The following is a 17,567-nucleotide window of genomic DNA, read 5'->3' as shown; positions in this document are numbered from 1 at the left end:
TTTTTGGTCTTGGTAACTTCCATGTGATGTCCATTGGGCGAAGAACCCCGAAGAAATACCGATGTCACCAATGATCTTGCGAGAACGATGACTGAGATAAAGAGAGAAGGAAACACGTATCGACCTCAACCCCAGATGTACAGCTTTCGAACACAACACGTGTTAACGTGAATATAAGAATAACCAAGGACCGACCCTACGTACTTAAGATCAATAAATATAGTATTAAGATAAAACAAGAAGAACAATTTAAAAAGAGTGTGAAATGATTCGCTTGAGTCTCTATATAAACATCACAATCCAGCTCTCTATAATCTTCCACTTCTTGTTCTACTCACATTCCATACATCATATCCCTCTAACATCCACAAACATTTCATAGCTTTGATCAAACTTTCACGAACGATGATTCCGATATGCGTGCAGTGCGGAACGGGAGGAAACCCTTGCAGATGCAAAGTGGTAGGACCGACGTTAGGGCTTGTGGCGTTTGTAGCAGCCGGAATAGTGGAATGGCCGGTCGGAGCATTGGTGTATATATTTAAACACGCAAAGGGTCGCCGCATTATGGGTCATCCGGCCACCCATGTTTATCCCAAAGTCTCTCGTTCCATTCCCATATGATTATGACTTTCATGATCTCACTTTATGACTTTTGAGTAACTTATTACTATATTGTATTATGTATCATGTATGTTTCTAAGCCATATCGTATCTTATCTTTCTTTTCTTCCATTGGGAACCTTTAATGCTTTAATTACCCAAGTACTGTACGTGAATAAGTTAATAAATCTCCGATTTCAATTTTTTAAAGTCGTTATCAAGAGTCCTCAATTTATAATCGAGACAAGAAATTAAAGGGGATAAATTTGTCTTTAACCGAAATAATTGGACTAGAAACAAAATTAAAACTGTAATCGAGGAAGGATAATTACTCCAAAAGTCATAAAATTTCTAATCTCACTTTTATTTGTGTGCATCGACGATTGTAATCGTGGTAAATTGATAGTTTCGGAATCAAATAGTTTCATGGTTGTTTCGTTCGATAATAGTGTTGCATGTATACGCCTCTTAGATGAGAGCTGACCGGTCATTTTTTTTTTGAGGTCAAAAGAGCTAACTGGTCATATAAAAACTTCTTGCTTCTCTTAAGTCTCAAGTCTTAAGTAGGTGGTAACAAAAAAAGGTGTGAAATTTGTACGAAAGCTAGATTCATACATGCAGGCAAAAAGAAGTATCGGTGATGGATCCTAAAACGATATTTGTTTAACTTGTGAACCTTGATAGACATCAAGACCGATCTAGTAGCGGTTGTGACGCCTGCAAAGAGAAATTTGACATAACCATTTGTAAGAAAGATATGGACTTCTTTTTCTGACAAAAAACAAAGACTCTGGTTTTATATTACCTATGGCGATCATAGTCCCTTCTGTCTCTGGACCTGGACCGTGAGCGTGACCTACGTCTTCTTGAATGTGACCGATCATAGTCTCTGTCTTGTTCACGATCACGGTCATGGTGCCTATCTCGATCTCTGCTCCTGCGATCATAATCTCTTCGACGTTCACTACTAGCTCCTCTCTCTTTCTCTCGGTCTTTACTTGATTCCCTCTCCTTACTGTTCCTTTCCTTTGACCTACGAATGGTTTTCACAATTAAGACAGTTTCAAAGATCCAAAACAGTAAGAAAGACAATCAAATAGGAGCTAGATATAAAACTATAAAACCTAACCTTTCCTTGCGGAAATTGGTCTTCTCATCCTGAAGAAAACAAAGCGAAATATAAGAACAGACAATATTCATCCAATATCACAGATGAGTGGATTATGTTATTAGTTTACCAGAAGCTCTTTCAATTTGTCCCGGACTAGCATGTAACCTAAATGAAGCTTCCCACCAAAATGATCAGCTAAACGACGATCACTATTGCATCACAAAAAATCCAATTAGCATAGCCAAATGACAAAATCATTTGACGATAGCATATCAAAACAGCTTAATGTTAAAAAAATCCATTAGTTAATCTATACTAGTACGATCCTTCATGCACAACAAATTCAAGAAAAGAACGCACATTTATTATAGCTGCAAAAGTAATCCTGCCCAAAAAGCCTGCTGGTGAAAGGAGGAGGTACAACAGCCGGAGTCAATAGTTGAACCACTTGCAACTCGAGAATCTAAATCTAGCTTTTTTTTTTTCTCTTTCAATCCAAAAGGGAAACAATAACGCAGAAAGTTTGAGCAAGGAACTTAACCTGTCATAGACGCTCAAGAATGCTCCACATATGTCGCATAGACGCAACTTTTGGTCTGTCTGAGATAATATAGAAACAGTAAGCGATGGTAGAAGATGTTATACTTTTGTCCCGAATAATTTTTTTATTGGAAAAATCAAACGAATCCACTTAAGTTAACTATTACTATTCACCTAAACTTTTTATCATCCTGAATTCAACAGTCCTTTTAATAAAACAAACTAATAAATATATAAGGAATATGAATCTTGAGGGCCTCACTGGGAGGAATGAAGTTAACTTACAATGCGCACATCAACAGCAGAGTACTTCGTTGAATCTGCTGCTGGTTCTCGTCTAACTGTAAGCTGAAACAAATGTAAGCCCAAAAATCATTAGTAATTAATAAATGTAGGGAAAAATAAATTGATCTTAAGAACGAGAATACACCTTCTTAAGAGCTTCAGCCTCTTCCAGTGCTTTCTGTGCTTCATCAACCATTCCTTGTTCACCTAAGTAAACATATAATCAGAACACTCTATTTCAATCTTTGTGAAGTCCAGTGTTTCCTTAACATAGGTATAATAACATACTAAGGGAAGACATTTCCATCTTAGGTATATACAATTTAAGCAATTGTAGGTCAGGAAATCTTGGATGAGCCAGCGGAAATTCCCAACCGGCAGGGAACACTAGACTATGAATATTTAGCAGTTTCAATATTTCACTACAGCGGCTAGTTAATGAGCTCTAAATTACGATGACCATAGAAAAACAATAACCACATACAAATTAGGGTTATTTTCTTACCAAGATCTTCAGCCTTCTTCAGTTTCTCATTTATCATTTCTTGAGTGCGAGGATCCGGTGGAGGCAATGCGGAAGATGGTGGTTGAGCTGGAACGGGTTGTGGTAATGATGCCTTATCTTTGTTGAAGGCTTCCAACAGCAGCACTGCCTACATGAAAAACAAGACAAAGGAATTTTTAGTTGCCAACTTGCCATAGGTGAAGTAAGAAAGCAAAAGTGATCATCAAACTGATAAGAATGCAAATTCACCTGTTGGTCAGCTCTCTTGATCCTCATCTCTTCGACTAACTCAAGAGCTCTAATCTTAAGATCCATTTTGCCTTCAAGATCTGCAAAGTGACATCATAACATTTAAAGACTACCAGCATCTGAAAATTAGATAACCAGACAACAATTATTAGCAAAAAAAAAATTATACTATCCAAAGATCATCCGATTTGTACATAAGCAAACCAGTGACGCTCTTAATTGACAGTACAATAACCCTTTACATAACAAAAGGAGTTTCAAAAGCCGGAAAAAGCACATAAATTTTTCTGGGAAATATTCTTTTAATTTTTACCATGCAAATCTGCTTCCTTCATCTTCTCTTTGATTTTCTCTGATAACTCGAGAATTTCAGGTGTCTGCAGTTAAACGACGAAAGATGATGAACAAACCTGAATGTAGCAAACTTACACGCCAACCAAATTTCAAAATCAAATTATCACCTGAGTGACTTCAGAGACTGAAATGGCAATGGCAGCTTTGGCATCCTCTTCTTGAAGACGGTTAAGGGCCCTACCAATCTTCCTATCACACTCAACAATGAGCCTGTCTATGGCATCTTCCAATTCCCTATCGTAGTTATCAACACCTTTTGCCCTTGCTTCTTGATATCTAAGGGCGAGTTAAAGAAACACAGGAAGTGGAAAGATAACAACATGCCACTGTAGACCTAAACTAAATATAACAACCAATTGGTAACTAATCTGCCTGAAACACAAAATCCAAGGTGAGAGCTAATCTCATATACACTAGCCAGTTAGCAAAAGTATCTAAAAAGCTAGGAAGAAGAACAGACAGCTACCCAAGTAATAACCATGTTCAGTTACCAGATTCAATTGAGAGGAGCCATGAAAGTAGTTCATCATGGAAGTGACAAAAGCGACCTTCGTAGTAACAGTAGAAGATAAATACTAAACTTACTTAAAAAAAAAGGATACTCTTTCCTAAGCTGCAAAGAGTGCAACTTTGGGCAAGGTCCCATATCCATTTTCTGATAAAAACAGAAATATAAAAGAAGCATCAGTAATTATTCAACTAAAAGTAGTCCTGAACTAAATTACTAGACATACACTCATAGAAATCGGCGAAGCAAATACAAAATTTCAGAATTAAGATATACAACTCCTTCGCACTCTAAAGTCTACAGTATTCAACTATAGAAAGGTAAAATGCTGACTTATGTAATGGCAATTGAGGTACAAATTTGCACACTGTTGGTGTTATCTAGCCAACAATGGAGTTCGGAAGATCACCAGAATACTATATCAAGTAACAAAAACCATGTGTCAATTCGAGCTAACGCAGACACAAATATTCAGCTCAATCATGAAATTAGGGGTTTTTTTTTTCCAAAGGATCAGCAATAAACTGACAAATAAAAACAACTGGAGACTCAAAGAGATCGTGATAGCAACGCACCGTCAACTGAAAGAGATCGTGAGGGCAGAGACCAGACAAGTAAAGACGACACACATCGCGGTCATAGTATTTGCGGTTCACCTCCTGAACGTCGCCGTTCCGGTTTGCTCCCATGAGCACATCAAGCTGCTTCCTTATGGCATCCATCTTCGTTTATGGTACTCCCCAATTTGGGGTTTTTGATCGAAGATGATAGAAACTATTGCACTGGATGTAAGAAGATTTTCGTATTTAATATTAATTGCATACAGGTACCTTAATATCAAAAATTTTATGATTTAACCCTATATTTATATCCGTCAACATGTTTTGACCAGTATTTGGGTAAGATTTGGTCGCTTCGTTCTTCGCCGTTGCTCAATCCGAGAAAATGCTGACTCTACTCTTCGTCTCCCTCGGAGTCATCCTTCTTATCGGTCTGCTCGTCAAATTCGCACTCGCCGATGGTAATAACTCGGAAGAGTACTAATGCAACGTGAACTCATTTTCGTTTCTGCTTGTGATCAGAACTATTTATATATTCTGTAACAAGGATTGATCTTTGCTATCTGTAGGAGATTTCACCCTGATTTCTAAGAGGCATGTGAAGCGCGAAGCCATTGAAGGCAAGGTACTGGATTGACATACGAAATATGGAATTTAGTGGCAATGGTTTGAGTTTTTGATAATTTCAGTTTCTGAGAATTAATTCAGATTTCTTGGTTTCGCTCAGGTTGTCTGGATCACAGGGGCTAGCCGTGGAATTGGTAACTCCTGTTTTTAGGATTATCTGAGGATAAATTTCTCAAATCCTTTTATTGTGGCTACTTACTGTTCATGTTTATGATTGATTTGGATTCAGGGGAAATTCTTGCTAAACAGTTTGCAAGTTTAGATGCCAAGCTTATTCTCTCCGCGAGAAATAAAGCTGAACTGGAACGGGTTAAGAGTGAACTCAAAGGTACCAGTGAATAAATGAAAACTCTCCACTTTTGAATTCTGAGCTTTCTGTTGATTGACACGGGATGGAATTGACTCTGTGTTCTTCTAGGTAAATACGCTCCAGAAGATGTAAAGGTTTTGCCTTTAGATTTAGCTAGTGGCGAAGAATCGCTCAAACATGTTGTAGAGCAAGCAGTGTCGCTTTTTCCTGGGGCTGGTGTTGACTATTTGGTTCACAACGCTGCCTATGAGCGTCCCGTAAGTAATTACCGTGCTAATGTTTTGTATATGCTCAACAGAGAGTCTTAGGCTAGAGGGTTTTTTAGTTGAAGCTTTAATTTTTTGTTCAAGGGCGTATCCTCACCAAATCTATTTCTTGCAGAAATCCAAGGCATCGGATGCAACTGAGGAAACTCTCAAGGTAAGATGATTATGTAAAATCCGTAGGCAAAAAATTTTTATGTGTTTTGATTGCCAGATTTGTCTTAGCCTGTAATAAGTAGGATAAGTATGGTTTTCAAATATTTTTTGAAGTTGACATATGGTTATTCACTTTGTGTGCAGACTACATTCGATGTTAATGTCTTTGGGACAATAACTCTCACAAAGTTGGTAGCTCCTTATATGCTAAACCAAGGAGGTGGCCATTTTGTTGTGGTACGTTGAGACTAACCGGGGATAGTTTTTGTTTAGTGCCCCAATTTTGTGGATGTGTCGGGATTGAGCTTCATATCATAGTTTATGGATATGTATATATATTGCGTTTTTATATATTAGTCTAAGGTTGAAATCACACTATTGAATCTTTGACCAAATATGTTAAATTTGAGGCTATTTAGACAGCTTAAGGTTTCTTTTGGTTTATTTTCGCCTGCTAGGCAGCTTATAAATTATTTTACCATATACATATATATCTTGAGAAGTAATGCTATATGACTAGCTATTCTTGTATGTGTTGATTGTCCATTTTCTTGAGATAAATGTCAAGATTAATAATTCATAGAAGTAATGCTATATGACTAGCTATTCTTGTATGTGTTGATTGTCCATTTTCTTGAGATAAATGTCAAGATTAATAATTCATGTCAATCTACAGATAAGCAGTGCTGCAGGAAAGGTGCCATCACCTGGACAGGCTATATATTCTGCTTCAAAGCATGCTCTGAACGGCTACTTCCACAGCTTGCGTTCTGAGGTATGTTGACAGTTAAAGAAACTAAGGTGCTTGCTAATTATTTGGCAGCAAATGACTATTGAAAGTCACGTTAGAAAACTCGCAGCTATCCCAGATTGTTAATAAAATTATTTGCTGGTTTGATTTTTTTCTTTTACACTCCTTTTTTACTAATTGCTGAAAATAGCACCATAAAGTATAATAACTCTCAGTATCTTCCCATGGTCTCAGTTCTGTCAGAAGGGAATCAAGGTTACTGTCGTTTGTCCTGGTCCAATAGAAACCTTGAATGGTACAGGAACATCAACTTCGGAAGACAAGAAGTCTCCTGAGGTTGGTTAACTGATTATAATTGTGATTTGTTGGTTAAGTTGTCACCTGGTTTATTACTTCCGCATTTCCTTTAACTACTAATTAGTCTTGTAGACACAAAGACTCCTTGTCCTTTTCAACATTAGGATCGTCTATCAGAGTCCTTTCTCTTTTTATTTCCACTCAAGCATCTAATACATGAATTTTCTTTGCCACACAGAAGCGTGTGTCATCTGAACGATGTGCAGAACTGACTATAATAGCTGCATCTCATAACTTGAAGGAGGCTTGGATTTCATGTCAGGTACTTCTTTCTCAAATTGCATATGTTACACTCGGTTTAAATGCAGATATATAAGCTTCTTTTCGCACTTTACAGCCGGTACTGCTCGTGATGTATCTAGTGCAGTACATGCCTTCTCTTGGCTTCTGGCTCATGGACAAGGTACTTTGTTCATCCGTTTATCTTTTTCAGAAGTTACTGGTGTCAGAGTTCGTTTTCTTTTCCATTAACATGTGACAGAAAACATTTTTGACTTAAAAAGAAAATCAAGATAGAACAGAGGCAATTACTATTTTTCTGTAAGGCAACTTTTTTGACGAAAACGAATTACTTGCAGGTGGGAGGGAATCGTGTGGAGGTTGCAGAAAAGAAAGGCAACACATACTCATGGAATTTACTGTTCAGGAAGAAGACTAAAACAAAGGATATTTAGAAGGTGTTGATGTAGTTAGTTGGTGTTTATGTTAGTGTCTGTTTGGTTGTTAAATAACTAGCAATTTGTAGCCTTGTGAGTTGCTCAATAAGTAAGAAACGATGGCAATCTTCTGTATTTTAGCTATACACAACATCCACGTTGGTTTTACAACGTTCAAGTTTAAAAATATCAAACACCTTGACCTTGGTAGTTGGTGCGCTCGAAATGTGTTCAAATGGAACTACAAGGTAATTGTGGCTGTATAGTCATCCAACAGACTTTTGATCCCAGTGGACTTCAGTTCCTACAAAAGAAGAACCAAAAAGAAAGAACCTATATGACGCATACATTAAAGACTAACTAAAGCTTTTGGGGTTTGACTTGCTGCCAGAAACTCACAGATAATACTCCTGCCAAAGCTTCATAAGGTTGATTAGCTGGTTTTGCAACACGAATGGCTACAACACCGTTCAATCTTTCCTTCTCTTCAGAGTAAAAGTTTCTGTAAACTCGAACACCTGCAGATAATAACATAATTCAGGTTAGAACCGTCCAAATAGCAAAAGAGATACTTTTCTAAACGTTTTATGCTGTTTAAGTAACAATGGTAAAGATCTAAACCTTCTTCTATAACCTGAACTCCAGGAAGAACTTTGGCAAGACCCTCTACTCTCAGCATTTCTGAGAATGAAGTATAATGGTGAACGTCCTGCCCTCATCAAAAGGGTTAATTAAAAAATGTACAGTGTTTGAGCTCACAATGAAGAATTGACAGAGATACAACGATTAGTGGAGTTACCTGAACTTCAAGCAGCAAGCATTTATTGAACAAGATAAAAGCTCCTGAACTAATTCTGAGAATCCAAAGGAAACATAAAGCTAACTAGTAAGGTACTGAGTAGACAAATTTTGTAGTCAAAACCCGGAAAAGGAAAAACAAGAGATGAAAATGTAATGGTTCTGTTCATCAACAAAGATAAAAAAAACAGACCCCATGTAGTCTCCCACTGCACATCTTCCTTCAACAGTTTTCAAACCATCTGGCGAATGAGCGGCACCGGGAAACAAAAATGAGATGGAGCAAAGTAAACTGTCTACTACACTCAAGTAAACAGAAACTTTACCTTTCAATTGTGTGAAATAAGGCTCTTGGACATGAAGCTCAAAGTTTACCTTCTTCAACATCTGAAAGAACGAAGCTTTTCTGTGTAAAAATTCCTAACTAAATTTTCCCACTCTGTTTCGATGCAAATAGCCAGAAGTTGAGATTCTAAGTTTTCATACTTAGTTACATACATTTACCAAGTCATGTCCCAAGCCATGGAACAGTTTGCTGTATTTCTCCAAGTTAGAATTTTTATCACCCACGGAAGCTAGACATTCAGACAGAGCCCTTGCTAGAAGCTTGTAAACCGCAGGTTTCTCTGCTCATTGAAAAAATAATTATGCGAAATTTCAGTTATGTCTCCTTAGCATTCCAGTTTCACAATGAGCAAAACTCACCTGAATCATCCTCGAGGAGATGGAGGCAAAAATCTCTGGTCAGGTCGAGATCGAAACTTGGAACGGGTTCATATAAGTGAGAGCGGAGGGTAAAACATAGCAGTGATTCCATGCATTCACGGAGGTTCACGGACTCTGTTCCCGGCGATGTCGGTTGCTCCATTTTCGTCAAAAACGCCAGAGTAAATCGATAAGCCTCTTCTTAATTAAGAAAATTTCGTTAAAATACCCTCAAGTTTGCAAATACTACAAGATGATCTGACAAAATTGAAAACATATCTGATACGGAAGTGAAAACGTTGTCGTTGTCCCGATTTGTAAAGTACGAAAGAGTGACACGCGAACCTTTATTTTGTCCGTATCGTGTAATATTTACAAAATCAGCATAAATAGACACAAGAAAAATTTCGTGTAAATACCCTAAATTTTGTAAATATTACAAGATGTTCTAACTAAAATTCGAAATTGCTTGTATAAGACCTTGACCTTGATTTAAAACGTTGTCGTTTGGAAGGTTACTAGAAAGTGACACGTGAGGAGCACGTGAAGCTTTCGCGTAGAGAGAGACAGAGAGTGACTCACAGTCACACATGGCATATTCTCAGAAATCCACCATGATGACTGACTAAATATACCTCTGATAAGCCCCACTTACCATTGTTCTCCTGACCTCTGTAGAAAGATCCGATTTGTATATTCTCGGGTCTACCCAAAGACCCGAACTTTGACCCGGTTTGATGGACTGGATTCCGTGTCCGTGTTGGGGAACCAACGACGATGAAAACGCCGGTGACGTAGCGGATCGTGATCCCGTGCTTCTAGTTTCTGGTATCGGAGGCTCGATTCTGCATTCTAAGAAGAAGGATTCAAAGTCTGCAATCCGGGTTTGGGTTCGGATATTTTTGGCCAACCTTGCCTTTAAGCAGAGCCTCTGGTCTCTCTATAATCCCAAAACTGGTAAATCAACTCTCTTTTTGCAGAGGTTTCCTTGTAAATTTTGAGTCTTGCTTTATACTTTTCTAATAGTAGGCTTTATATGAGCTTGTTAGGAGAGCTGGTTTCGAACTTTAGATTCCGTTTGAAGTCATGAACTTTAGAGTACCAGTTCATCTTATGAGTTTAAGCAAAGTGAGTTATTATGAATCAGATATTAAATTTGTGTTTTTTTGGCAGGTTATACAGAGCCGTTGGATGACAATATTGAAATCGTGGTTCCTGATGATGACCATGGACTCTATGCAATTGATATTCTAGATCCCTCCTGGGTAAGATCGGTCTTTCATTCCTTATAATTCTTGTTACTCGGTGCATTGGCTACTTCTATGTAGTTCTTAAGGTTTAGGAGTGAGCAAGAGAAGTTTTATGTGCAACAATATTTGTATCTAGTTAGCTGTTCGTTCTTGATGTCTAACCTCAGTGTCTGTTTTGCTGGAAATTGTTTTGTTTTTTTGCTTAACCTTACTTCTTTGTTGCGGTCGTTTCATATTTACTAAATATGGAGTTGGCTTGTTTTCATGTTATATCTGATATCTCAATCTTTGCTTTTCCAGTTTGTAAAGCTTTTTCACTTGACGGAGGTTTATCACTTTCACGATATGATAGAAATGCTGGTTGGTTGCGGTTATAAGAAGGGGACTACATTATTCGGATATGGTTACGATTTCCGGCAAAGCAATAGGTGATTTTGGAATCTTTACTGCTGTCACCTGATTTTGTAGTTCCGGAGATTTTTTTAGATATTTTTTGCTTATATCATTCTTGCAGGATCGATCTACTTATACGAGGTCTGAAGAAGAAACTGGAAACTGCATATAAATGTTCAGGGGGCCGAAAAGTCACTATCATATCCCATTCAATGGGAGGACTTATGGTTTCATGTTTCATGTATCTTCATCCAGAGGTATTATAATCACCAACTAGTATGATCTTCGACAGATTCTAGCTGATATTTAGAGTTTCATCTATTCAAACAGGATTACGAAGTCTCCGTTTTTCTTGTTGACAGGCCTTTTCTAAGTATGTAAATAAATGGATCACAATTGCAACACCTTTCCAAGGTGAAACCAATTATGTCTTTGGAAAGTTGTTCATTGAAGAAATATCCGTTTTCATTGGAGATGACTTTAAATTTTGTTAACAGGAGCACCAGGGTGCATCAATGATTCACTTTTGACTGGAGTACAATTTGTGGAAGGGTTAGAAAGTTTCTTTTTTGTGTCACGGTGGACGATGCACCAACTGGTAATAAACCCTCAAAGTTTTCGGGTTCTGGCATAGAATTTTTTGTGTTACACCAAAGCATTTAAATTTTTCTGGTCCATGAAAGTCTTATTTTAGACTGATGAATCTGTTTGTTTTTATTTTTGGTTTTAGTTGGTTGAATGCCCATCGATATATGAGATGATGGGAAATCCAGATTTTAAGTGGAAAAAGCAGCCAGAGATTCGAGTTTGGCGTAAGAAATCTGAAAACGACGATGATACTTCTGTAGAACTGGAATCTTTTGGCCTAATCGAGAGTATTGATCTATTCGACGATGCACTGAAAAATAACGAGGTATCAAACTTACGCACTCAGCTTTTGTTTTTCGTTTGGATTGGCTTAAGATGTTATTTGGTCACTGTAGATATACTTAAACATCTAAGTTATTTATTTTAGCTAAGCTACGGTGGGAATAACATAGCTTTGCCCTTTAACTTTGCTATCCTCGACTGGGCTGCTAGTACAAGAGAAATTCTAAACAAAACGCAACTTCCTGATGGAGTTTCCTTCTATAACATATATGGAGTGTCACTTGATACACCCTTCGATGTTTGGTATGCACCAGAACTATCATAGTGTCTCTATTGCCTGAGGCACTTTTTGTTGGTTGGTTTATAAGGAGTATTTTCTTGAATCATCAAAACTAAATTTCTCGGTCGATTCTGACTGTTTCACCACATTAAAAAGATGTATTTTGTTTTTTCTGTTGCAGTTATGGCACAGAGACTTCTCCGATTGAAGATTTGTCTGAAATATGTCAAACTATGGTGAGTGAAATGACTCTTCTTGAGTAGAATGGTTAGGTTCCTTGTAAAAAATTTTTTTGGAAACTTGCGGTTCTCTATCCCGCCTTTGATTTGTTACCTTTTAGCATTCGTTCAGTTACTCTACTTTAATGTTTGATTTGAAAGTCTCTGCATCTTTGAATCTTGTTTCAGCCAGAGTATACATATGTAGATGGAGATGGAACTGTACCTGCTGAATCAGCTGCAGTAAGATACTTTCTTGTTCATCTCTGAGTTGTCGCTTTTGGTCTGTTACTGGTTCTGTTGTCACTTGTTTAACAAAACCCATACGTTTCTTCTAACCATTTTTGCAGGCTGCTCAGTTTGAAGCAGTTGCGAGCGTAGGAATCTCCGGTAGCCATCGTGGGCTTCTCCGTGATAAAAGAGTATTTGAGCTGATCCAACGATGGTTAGGAGTAGAGCCTAAGAAGGCTAGAAGGAAACATTTAAGGATTCGCAAAGTTGTTGATTCCAAAGCCTAGTTACAATTATTAAAAGATCTTGTTTGAATAATTTAATAATAAACCGAACTTCTTAATTATTATCAAAGTGTGATGATTGTAAAATATTATGCTATTGTAAGTTATGACATGTTTGTGCATGGAATCGTAAACAGAAAGCATATGGAATTCATATTACATTATTTTTCGGTACTACAAAATGAGACCCGTCGTCGTTGCGCAGGTAGGGAGATGTGGCAGAAATTTCTCTTCATCATTGCCTGAAATGAGTGCAATCGATCGATCGAGTGGATGGATCATTGGTTTATTGATATTTTGTTTTGTGTGTTGCTGAGCATGATTGTAGGAAAGAAACTTTTCGGTGTGTATGTGGGATATGGCTTAATGGGTACGTATGGTATTAATTTGGTGGTCATGAGTCATGAAGTGATATACTATATAGAGAGTGTTTAATTAATTTTGGCAATCTTTTTGCCTCGACGTACGACACCTCAACAAACTTGACTTTTCATATTGTGATGTAACTATAGGTCCTCTTCTAATTGGCGATTCGGTAGCTATTAGCTAAGACAGAGGAGGAGGCGCAAAAGGTATACATATATTCCTTCTTTTTTTAATTAGTTTAATGCCAGTTTTTGATTACTTGGTGGTGGTACCCTATAGCTTTCTTCATCATATCATTTCGTAAGTGTTTCTGTTCTTCAGCATTTGAGGGAGACTTTAGGGGAGTCTGTGGTAATCGCCGATCTAAGAGATAAGATGTGGTCTGGTCGTCTAGGGGATGCGATTTGGTCTCGTTTGAGGGACAATGCTAAAAGGATGTGGTTTTTTCCAAAATTCTAGGTTTTTGTTGTTGTTGTTATCCGGTCCATTCTATTGTAGACTAGTTTCGCTTACCAGGCATAATAAATTAAGGAATTGCCTTACTTTGCTTCTTTATGTAAATTGAAAAAATTATGAAGCTTGGCTGCTTATTATGTTATACACTCCTATGCTGATGTAATTTCACTTCTTTAGGTTCAAATGACCTTTGTTTTACCCTCATTACAAAACAAAACACTGCTAATGGAATCATGCATGCATTAATCATATGGCCTTTTTTTTGTTTCACCAACTGATTTTTCTGAGAACAACATTGTCCAGAGTCATCCTGCCAAGAACAAATTGAACCACATATGTTCTACCCCCAAGTCCTCTTAATTCTTTGCCTGAACATGCAAAATGACTTTGTTTCTTGCGTTTGTTAGATAGCTTTTAGGCCGGCCACCATTATTGGTGGTCTTATTATATTACCATTCTTTCGTAATAGTTCCAAAGAAGAAAGAAAATAAAATTTAATTAAACATCTAATTAGTAATAAAGAAAACAAAGGCAAAGAAACGACGAATTAAGAAAATAATAAAAATGTAGACTTTTTTTTTTGGGGTTGGAGCATTGCAGTTGGGAAATTTGAGAGATTCAGCTGCAAATGCTACTGATTCGCGATAAACAGAGCTGATGGAATCGATCGGCGACGACGATGAGCTCAGAAGCAAAGCATCTTCTCATCGGAGAAGAATCTCGTTTACGATTCTTCTTCTTCTCCTTATCTCGTTTAGTAGTACGAGAGTCTCTGGTTCGATTGACGAATCTGGAAGAAGAGTGATTGAAGCGAGAACTGGGCAAGACTTGATTTGGGTTGTTCAGCTGTCCGATCTCCATTTCAGTGTTCATCATCCCGAAAGAGCCATTGATTTCAAAAACATCGTGGGTCCTGCTCTGTCTCTTATCAACCCTTCTCTCGTCCTAATCACCGGTGATCTCACAGGTTTATATCTCTCTCGTGTGACTCACCTACTTGTTTTACCCCTATTTCTTCTAATTTGTGAATCTTTCGTTGCTACGGCTCGTTTGATGATGTTTGTTTCTGGGTTCTTAGGTTTCACCTATGCTTCTTATATGCAAGTCTGAAGCTTTGATTAATTCGAGTTCGATTTTCCCCAAAAAAATTGAAAATTTAGCTTTGGGAACTGTTTGTGGTTAGATATTGCTATGTCCGATACTTATAGATTCTCATCTGTACTAGATATAGCTGTTTGATGTTTGTTCCTAATTTGATTAATCAGATGGGAAAAGCAAAGACATGTTAACAATGAAGCTAAATGAAGATGAGTGGTTAGAATACGAGAGTGTGATGCAAGATGTTGTCAAAAGAAGTGGACTGAATAAGAGCATATTCTATGATCTTAGGGGTAACCATGACAACTTTGGTGTTCCGGCTGTTAGTTCATCTGCTGATTTCTTCTCCAAGTATAGCATCAACGGACAGATGGGAAGGAAAGAAAATGTCAACACCATAACTGTTGAGGTCGGTGGTTACGCTCTCCCAGCTTGATCTATTGTTAAATTCTTGATTTATTTTGGTTGAGATCATTGATTGTTTAAGTTTGGGTTGGTGAAGGACTGATTTTTATTTGAGACGAAAGGTTATCTATTACATTGTGCTAACGGTTCTGTGTTTTTTTATACAGACTAGCGAACGTAAACATCTGTTTGTTGGTGTTGACACCACAATGCATATTGGTTTGCGTGGCCCGACAAATCTCTTTGGGCATCCAACTGATGAGCTTTTGAGCTCACTTGACTCACACCTATCGCAATGGGATAACCAATCAGCAAAACCTGTGGCAAAAATATCATTTGGGCATTTCCCGTTGTCATTCACAGCGCAGTCACATTCTCAAAAGAGCCTTAAAGATGTTTTTCTGAAGCACTCCATCTCAGCATATTTGTGTGGCCATCTACACTCAAAGTTTGGCAAGAATCTGAAAAGACATCATTACTCTGGTGGTATCAGTTTATCAGATAATGACTTGTTTCAGCTGAATATGAGGCAGAGTAGTGCTGAAAGTACTTCCAACTGCTCCTTTGGAGCCTTGCCAGCTGCAGAGTTCTGGGAATGGGAGATGGGTGACTGGAGAAAAAGCAGGGCAATGCGGATCATGGCCATTGATAGGGGTCATGTTTCATATGTTGATCTTGACTTCAAGTCAAAATCCCAGAAGACTATCATATTACCGACCTTTCCATTAGATTCACGTTTTATGTCAACATCCTTTGCACGTCACAAATATGAATGCCAACATATGATCTCATCATCCTATGACACAATAAGAGCCATTGTGTTTTCTCATTCCCTGGTTGTGGAAGTCGTAGCAAGAGTTTATGACTCGAGCCCTGGATTTGACAATCTGGTCATGGAAGCTCCAATGAGAAAACATGGAGGTGACACTTCTTCCGGGGCAACATTCTTTTCCCTTCCATGGAATTATAAAGCCTTTGAAGATCCCTTACCTGATAGATTTTGGCTGCAAATAGAAGTTACTGACATCAGAGGCAGATTAACTTTATCAGAAATGCGACCATTTTCTATCAATGGTCTAAGCTCTAAAGTTTCATGGACATGGCATGAGTTTCGTGTCATGGGCTGCCAATGGGCGGCATTATATTACCCGATTCTTTGGTCTGCTCTATATAGTTTGTTACTCGTATTTCTTGTCCCCAAATGCATTATCATTGTTTTCAAGAAGCAGTACACTCTGAAGAAGTTCATTGCGAAGAAGGGACCAATTACACTTGTACTGTGGATTCTCCAAGACCTCTGCAGAATGCCTGTAGTTTGGTTCGGTTACATGGCATACTTGTTCTATCTCATATTCTTCCCTTGGTTCTCTGGTGAAGTGTTTACTGATTCCGGAAACAGAACATACATGACTATTATGGGATGGGTGGTCACAAGCTCAGGTGCAGATAGGAAACATGAATACGTTGGACAACCTGACGTAATGGTTCTGGTGATACCACATGTGGTCTTTGTTGTTGTCCCCAGTGTCTTGGTTGTGTGTTGTCTGGTTGCTGAGAGAGAAATGTACAAAGATCACATTCGAACCATCTCTGGCAAGAAAGAGGATGACCATGACTGGGGAAGGAAGAAGAGATCACAACGCCGGTCGCTGCTGTTCTCTAACAGAAGACTGTTTCGAAAATCGATCTTGCTGGCTTCATTGGCTCTATATTGGAAGCATTTCAAGGTACTACCTACTTGTATAATAACTCATTTATTTATGTCTTGCATTGGCAAAAACCTGGGCTTATGAAAGTATGGTTTGTTTGAACTTGTCATTACAGAACTGCTGGGCTCTAGCTAGAGCTTATGAGATGAACGTGGTTCATTATCCAGGTTACAGCCTTGTAGTTCCATTGTTGCTACTATATGTTATCTGCAAAACCCATAAAGTTCCATGAGACTTGAAAAGAAGGCTATGTGGAAGTTTTGGTGTGTTATGTTTGATTTGATTATTTTAGGGATTTTTTTTGCCTTTTCTAATGTGTTGTTTGATAGAGTTGGACACTATTATAGATTACAATTGGGAAAAACTGAAGTTGGAATTTGAGAGTCAGGTTTTAAGCAAAGTAGTAGTATAGAATTTTCATTAAAAATGTAATTTGGCATTCAGAATCCTTTCTCCATTTTCTCCACCAATAATGTAAAAAGGAAGACATATTTTCACAAATTATTCTGTATCCGGTAAAAAATACTATAAATGAGGAATGACGTCAGCGAAACTTCGAAAGCGTGTGTCACTTATCGCATCATAATTGATAACGCAAACCAGTCATTTCCCGTAGTAATAAATAAATACTTCATTTAATTCTTCTTCAACAATTTTCAAGTTTTTTTT

General features: G+C 37.8%; 6 protein-coding genes across 8 annotated transcripts; 4 read left to right on the top strand and 2 right to left on the bottom strand.

Annotated features, from left to right (window-relative positions):
• The first annotated feature begins 254 nt into the window (after nucleotides 1-254).
• LOC17893847 lies at nucleotides 255-806 on the top strand. The gene has a single exon (XM_006298950.2). It carries the CDS (start codon nucleotides 406-408, stop codon nucleotides 622-624), a length of 219 nt encoding a protein of 72 aa, XP_006299012.1. The 5' UTR covers nucleotides 255-405; the 3' UTR covers nucleotides 625-806.
• A 311-nt stretch (nucleotides 807-1,117) lies between these two features.
• Nucleotides 1,118-5,020, bottom strand: LOC17892280 (U1 snRNP-associated protein usp106). Of its 2 annotated transcripts, XM_006297776.2 has the most exons (13): nucleotides 4,731-4,987; nucleotides 4,250-4,302; nucleotides 3,755-3,923; nucleotides 3,607-3,670; nucleotides 3,294-3,373; nucleotides 3,045-3,192; nucleotides 2,685-2,746; nucleotides 2,540-2,602; nucleotides 2,256-2,314; nucleotides 1,842-1,923; nucleotides 1,733-1,761; nucleotides 1,409-1,636; nucleotides 1,118-1,320 (listed from the first exon to the last, which is right to left on the bottom strand). In XM_006297776.2, the coding sequence occupies exons 1-13, from the start codon at nucleotides 4,875-4,877 to the stop codon at nucleotides 1,302-1,304; spliced, it is 1,203 nt and encodes a 400-aa protein (XP_006297838.1). In that variant the 5' UTR covers nucleotides 4,878-4,987; the 3' UTR covers nucleotides 1,118-1,301. The 2 variants fall into 2 exon arrangements, 1 of the variants encoding a protein (XP_006297838.1); XR_002834620.1 differs by lacking the exons at nucleotides 1,118-1,320; nucleotides 1,409-1,636 and adding an exon at nucleotides 2,075-2,112 and having other exon boundaries at nucleotides 4,731-5,020.
• LOC17892462 (dehydrogenase/reductase SDR family member 7) lies at nucleotides 4,866-8,022 on the top strand. Its single transcript, XM_006296553.2, has 13 exons — nucleotides 4,866-4,943; nucleotides 5,048-5,176; nucleotides 5,285-5,340; nucleotides 5,443-5,476; nucleotides 5,572-5,670; nucleotides 5,761-5,909; nucleotides 6,034-6,072; nucleotides 6,216-6,308; nucleotides 6,748-6,846; nucleotides 7,057-7,158; nucleotides 7,358-7,441; nucleotides 7,517-7,582; nucleotides 7,758-8,022. The coding sequence occupies exons 2-13, from the start codon at nucleotides 5,101-5,103 to the stop codon at nucleotides 7,851-7,853; spliced, it is 993 nt and encodes a 330-aa protein (XP_006296615.1). The 5' UTR covers nucleotides 4,866-4,943; nucleotides 5,048-5,100; the 3' UTR covers nucleotides 7,854-8,022.
• On the bottom strand, nucleotides 7,946-9,534 carry LOC17892243. Of its 2 annotated transcripts, none has more exons than XM_006298924.2 (8): nucleotides 9,339-9,534; nucleotides 9,132-9,259; nucleotides 8,960-9,020; nucleotides 8,827-8,875; nucleotides 8,635-8,689; nucleotides 8,457-8,544; nucleotides 8,235-8,353; nucleotides 7,946-8,139 (listed from the first exon to the last, which is right to left on the bottom strand). In XM_006298924.2, the coding sequence occupies exons 1-8, from the start codon at nucleotides 9,499-9,501 to the stop codon at nucleotides 8,077-8,079; spliced, it is 726 nt and encodes a 241-aa protein (XP_006298986.1). In that variant the 5' UTR covers nucleotides 9,502-9,534; the 3' UTR covers nucleotides 7,946-8,076. The 2 variants fall into 2 exon arrangements, with proteins under 2 accessions (XP_006298986.1, XP_023641656.1); XM_023785888.1 differs by having other exon boundaries at nucleotides 8,635-8,683.
• A 436-nt stretch (nucleotides 9,535-9,970) lies between these two features.
• On the top strand, nucleotides 9,971-13,028 carry LOC17891537 (phospholipase A(1) LCAT3). The gene is made up of 11 exons (XM_006297604.2): nucleotides 9,971-10,295; nucleotides 10,512-10,603; nucleotides 10,889-11,016; nucleotides 11,103-11,238; nucleotides 11,344-11,395; nucleotides 11,479-11,579; nucleotides 11,712-11,894; nucleotides 11,997-12,154; nucleotides 12,313-12,367; nucleotides 12,539-12,592; nucleotides 12,700-13,028. Exons 1-11 carry the CDS (start codon nucleotides 10,076-10,078, stop codon nucleotides 12,865-12,867), a joined length of 1,347 nt encoding a protein of 448 aa, XP_006297666.1. The 5' UTR covers nucleotides 9,971-10,075; the 3' UTR covers nucleotides 12,868-13,028.
• A 1,216-nt stretch (nucleotides 13,029-14,244) lies between these two features.
• Nucleotides 14,245-17,399, top strand: LOC17892218 (putative metallophosphoesterase At3g03305). The gene is made up of 4 exons (XM_006296536.2): nucleotides 14,245-14,653; nucleotides 14,952-15,193; nucleotides 15,357-16,916; nucleotides 17,014-17,399. The coding sequence occupies exons 1-4, from the start codon at nucleotides 14,344-14,346 to the stop codon at nucleotides 17,128-17,130; spliced, it is 2,229 nt and encodes a 742-aa protein (XP_006296598.1). The 5' UTR covers nucleotides 14,245-14,343; the 3' UTR covers nucleotides 17,131-17,399.
• Nucleotides 17,400-17,567: the final 168 nt, after the last annotated feature.

Source organism: Capsella rubella, unplaced genomic scaffold (genome assembly GCF_000375325.1).
Source record: "Capsella rubella cultivar Monte Gargano unplaced genomic scaffold, Caprub1_0 scaffold_3, whole genome shotgun sequence".
In the NCBI taxonomy this organism is placed as follows: domain Eukaryota; kingdom Viridiplantae; phylum Streptophyta; class Magnoliopsida; order Brassicales; family Brassicaceae; genus Capsella; species Capsella rubella.
Note: the sequence above shows the minus strand (reverse complement) of the source record. Positions and strands in the feature narration are given on the sequence as shown.

Excerpts from the sequence above, each read along its gene's own strand:
- LOC17893847 (XM_006298950.2), top strand. The coding sequence starts at position 406 with ATGATTCCGATATGCGTGCAGTGCGGAACGGGAGGAAACCCTTGCAGA.
- LOC17892280 (XM_006297776.2), bottom strand. The coding sequence starts at position 4,877 with ATGGATGCCATAAGGAAGCAGCTTGATGTGCTCATGGGAGCAAACCGG. Across the intron at positions 3,671-3,754 it reads CAGTCTCTGAAGTCACTCAG|ACACCTGAAATTCTCGAGTT; the intron begins GTGATAATTTGA and ends GTTTAACTGCAG. Across the intron at positions 3,374-3,606 it reads GAAGGAAGCAGATTTGCATG|ATCTTGAAGGCAAAATGGAT; the intron begins GTAAAAATTAAA and ends GTCACTTTGCAG.
- LOC17892462 (XM_006296553.2), top strand. The coding sequence starts at position 5,101 with ATGCTGACTCTACTCTTCGTCTCCCTCGGAGTCATCCTTCTTATCGGT. Across the intron at positions 6,309-6,747 it reads GAGGTGGCCATTTTGTTGTG|ATAAGCAGTGCTGCAGGAAA; the intron begins GTACGTTGAGAC and ends GTCAATCTACAG. Across the intron at positions 7,583-7,757 it reads GCTTCTGGCTCATGGACAAG|GTGGGAGGGAATCGTGTGGA; the intron begins GTACTTTGTTCA and ends AATTACTTGCAG.
- LOC17892243 (XM_006298924.2), bottom strand. The coding sequence starts at position 9,501 with ATGGAGCAACCGACATCGCCGGGAACAGAGTCCGTGAACCTCCGTGAA. Across the intron at positions 8,876-8,959 it reads TTATTTCACACAATTGAAAG|ATGGTTTGAAAACTGTTGAA; the intron begins GTAAAGTTTCTG and ends CTCATTCGCCAG. Across the intron at positions 8,140-8,234 it reads CTTTGGCAGGAGTATTATCT|GAACTGAAGTCCACTGGGAT; the intron begins GTGAGTTTCTGG and ends CTTCTTTTGTAG.
- LOC17891537 (XM_006297604.2), top strand. The coding sequence starts at position 10,076 with ATGGACTGGATTCCGTGTCCGTGTTGGGGAACCAACGACGATGAAAAC. Across the intron at positions 11,396-11,478 it reads AATTGCAACACCTTTCCAAG|GAGCACCAGGGTGCATCAAT; the intron begins GTGAAACCAATT and ends TTTTGTTAACAG. Across the intron at positions 11,895-11,996 it reads ATGCACTGAAAAATAACGAG|CTAAGCTACGGTGGGAATAA; the intron begins GTATCAAACTTA and ends TATTTATTTTAG.
- LOC17892218 (XM_006296536.2), top strand. The coding sequence starts at position 14,344 with ATGGAATCGATCGGCGACGACGATGAGCTCAGAAGCAAAGCATCTTCT. Across the intron at positions 14,654-14,951 it reads AATCACCGGTGATCTCACAG|ATGGGAAAAGCAAAGACATG; the intron begins GTTTATATCTCT and ends TTGATTAATCAG. Across the intron at positions 15,194-15,356 it reads TCAACACCATAACTGTTGAG|ACTAGCGAACGTAAACATCT; the intron begins GTCGGTGGTTAC and ends TTTTTTATACAG.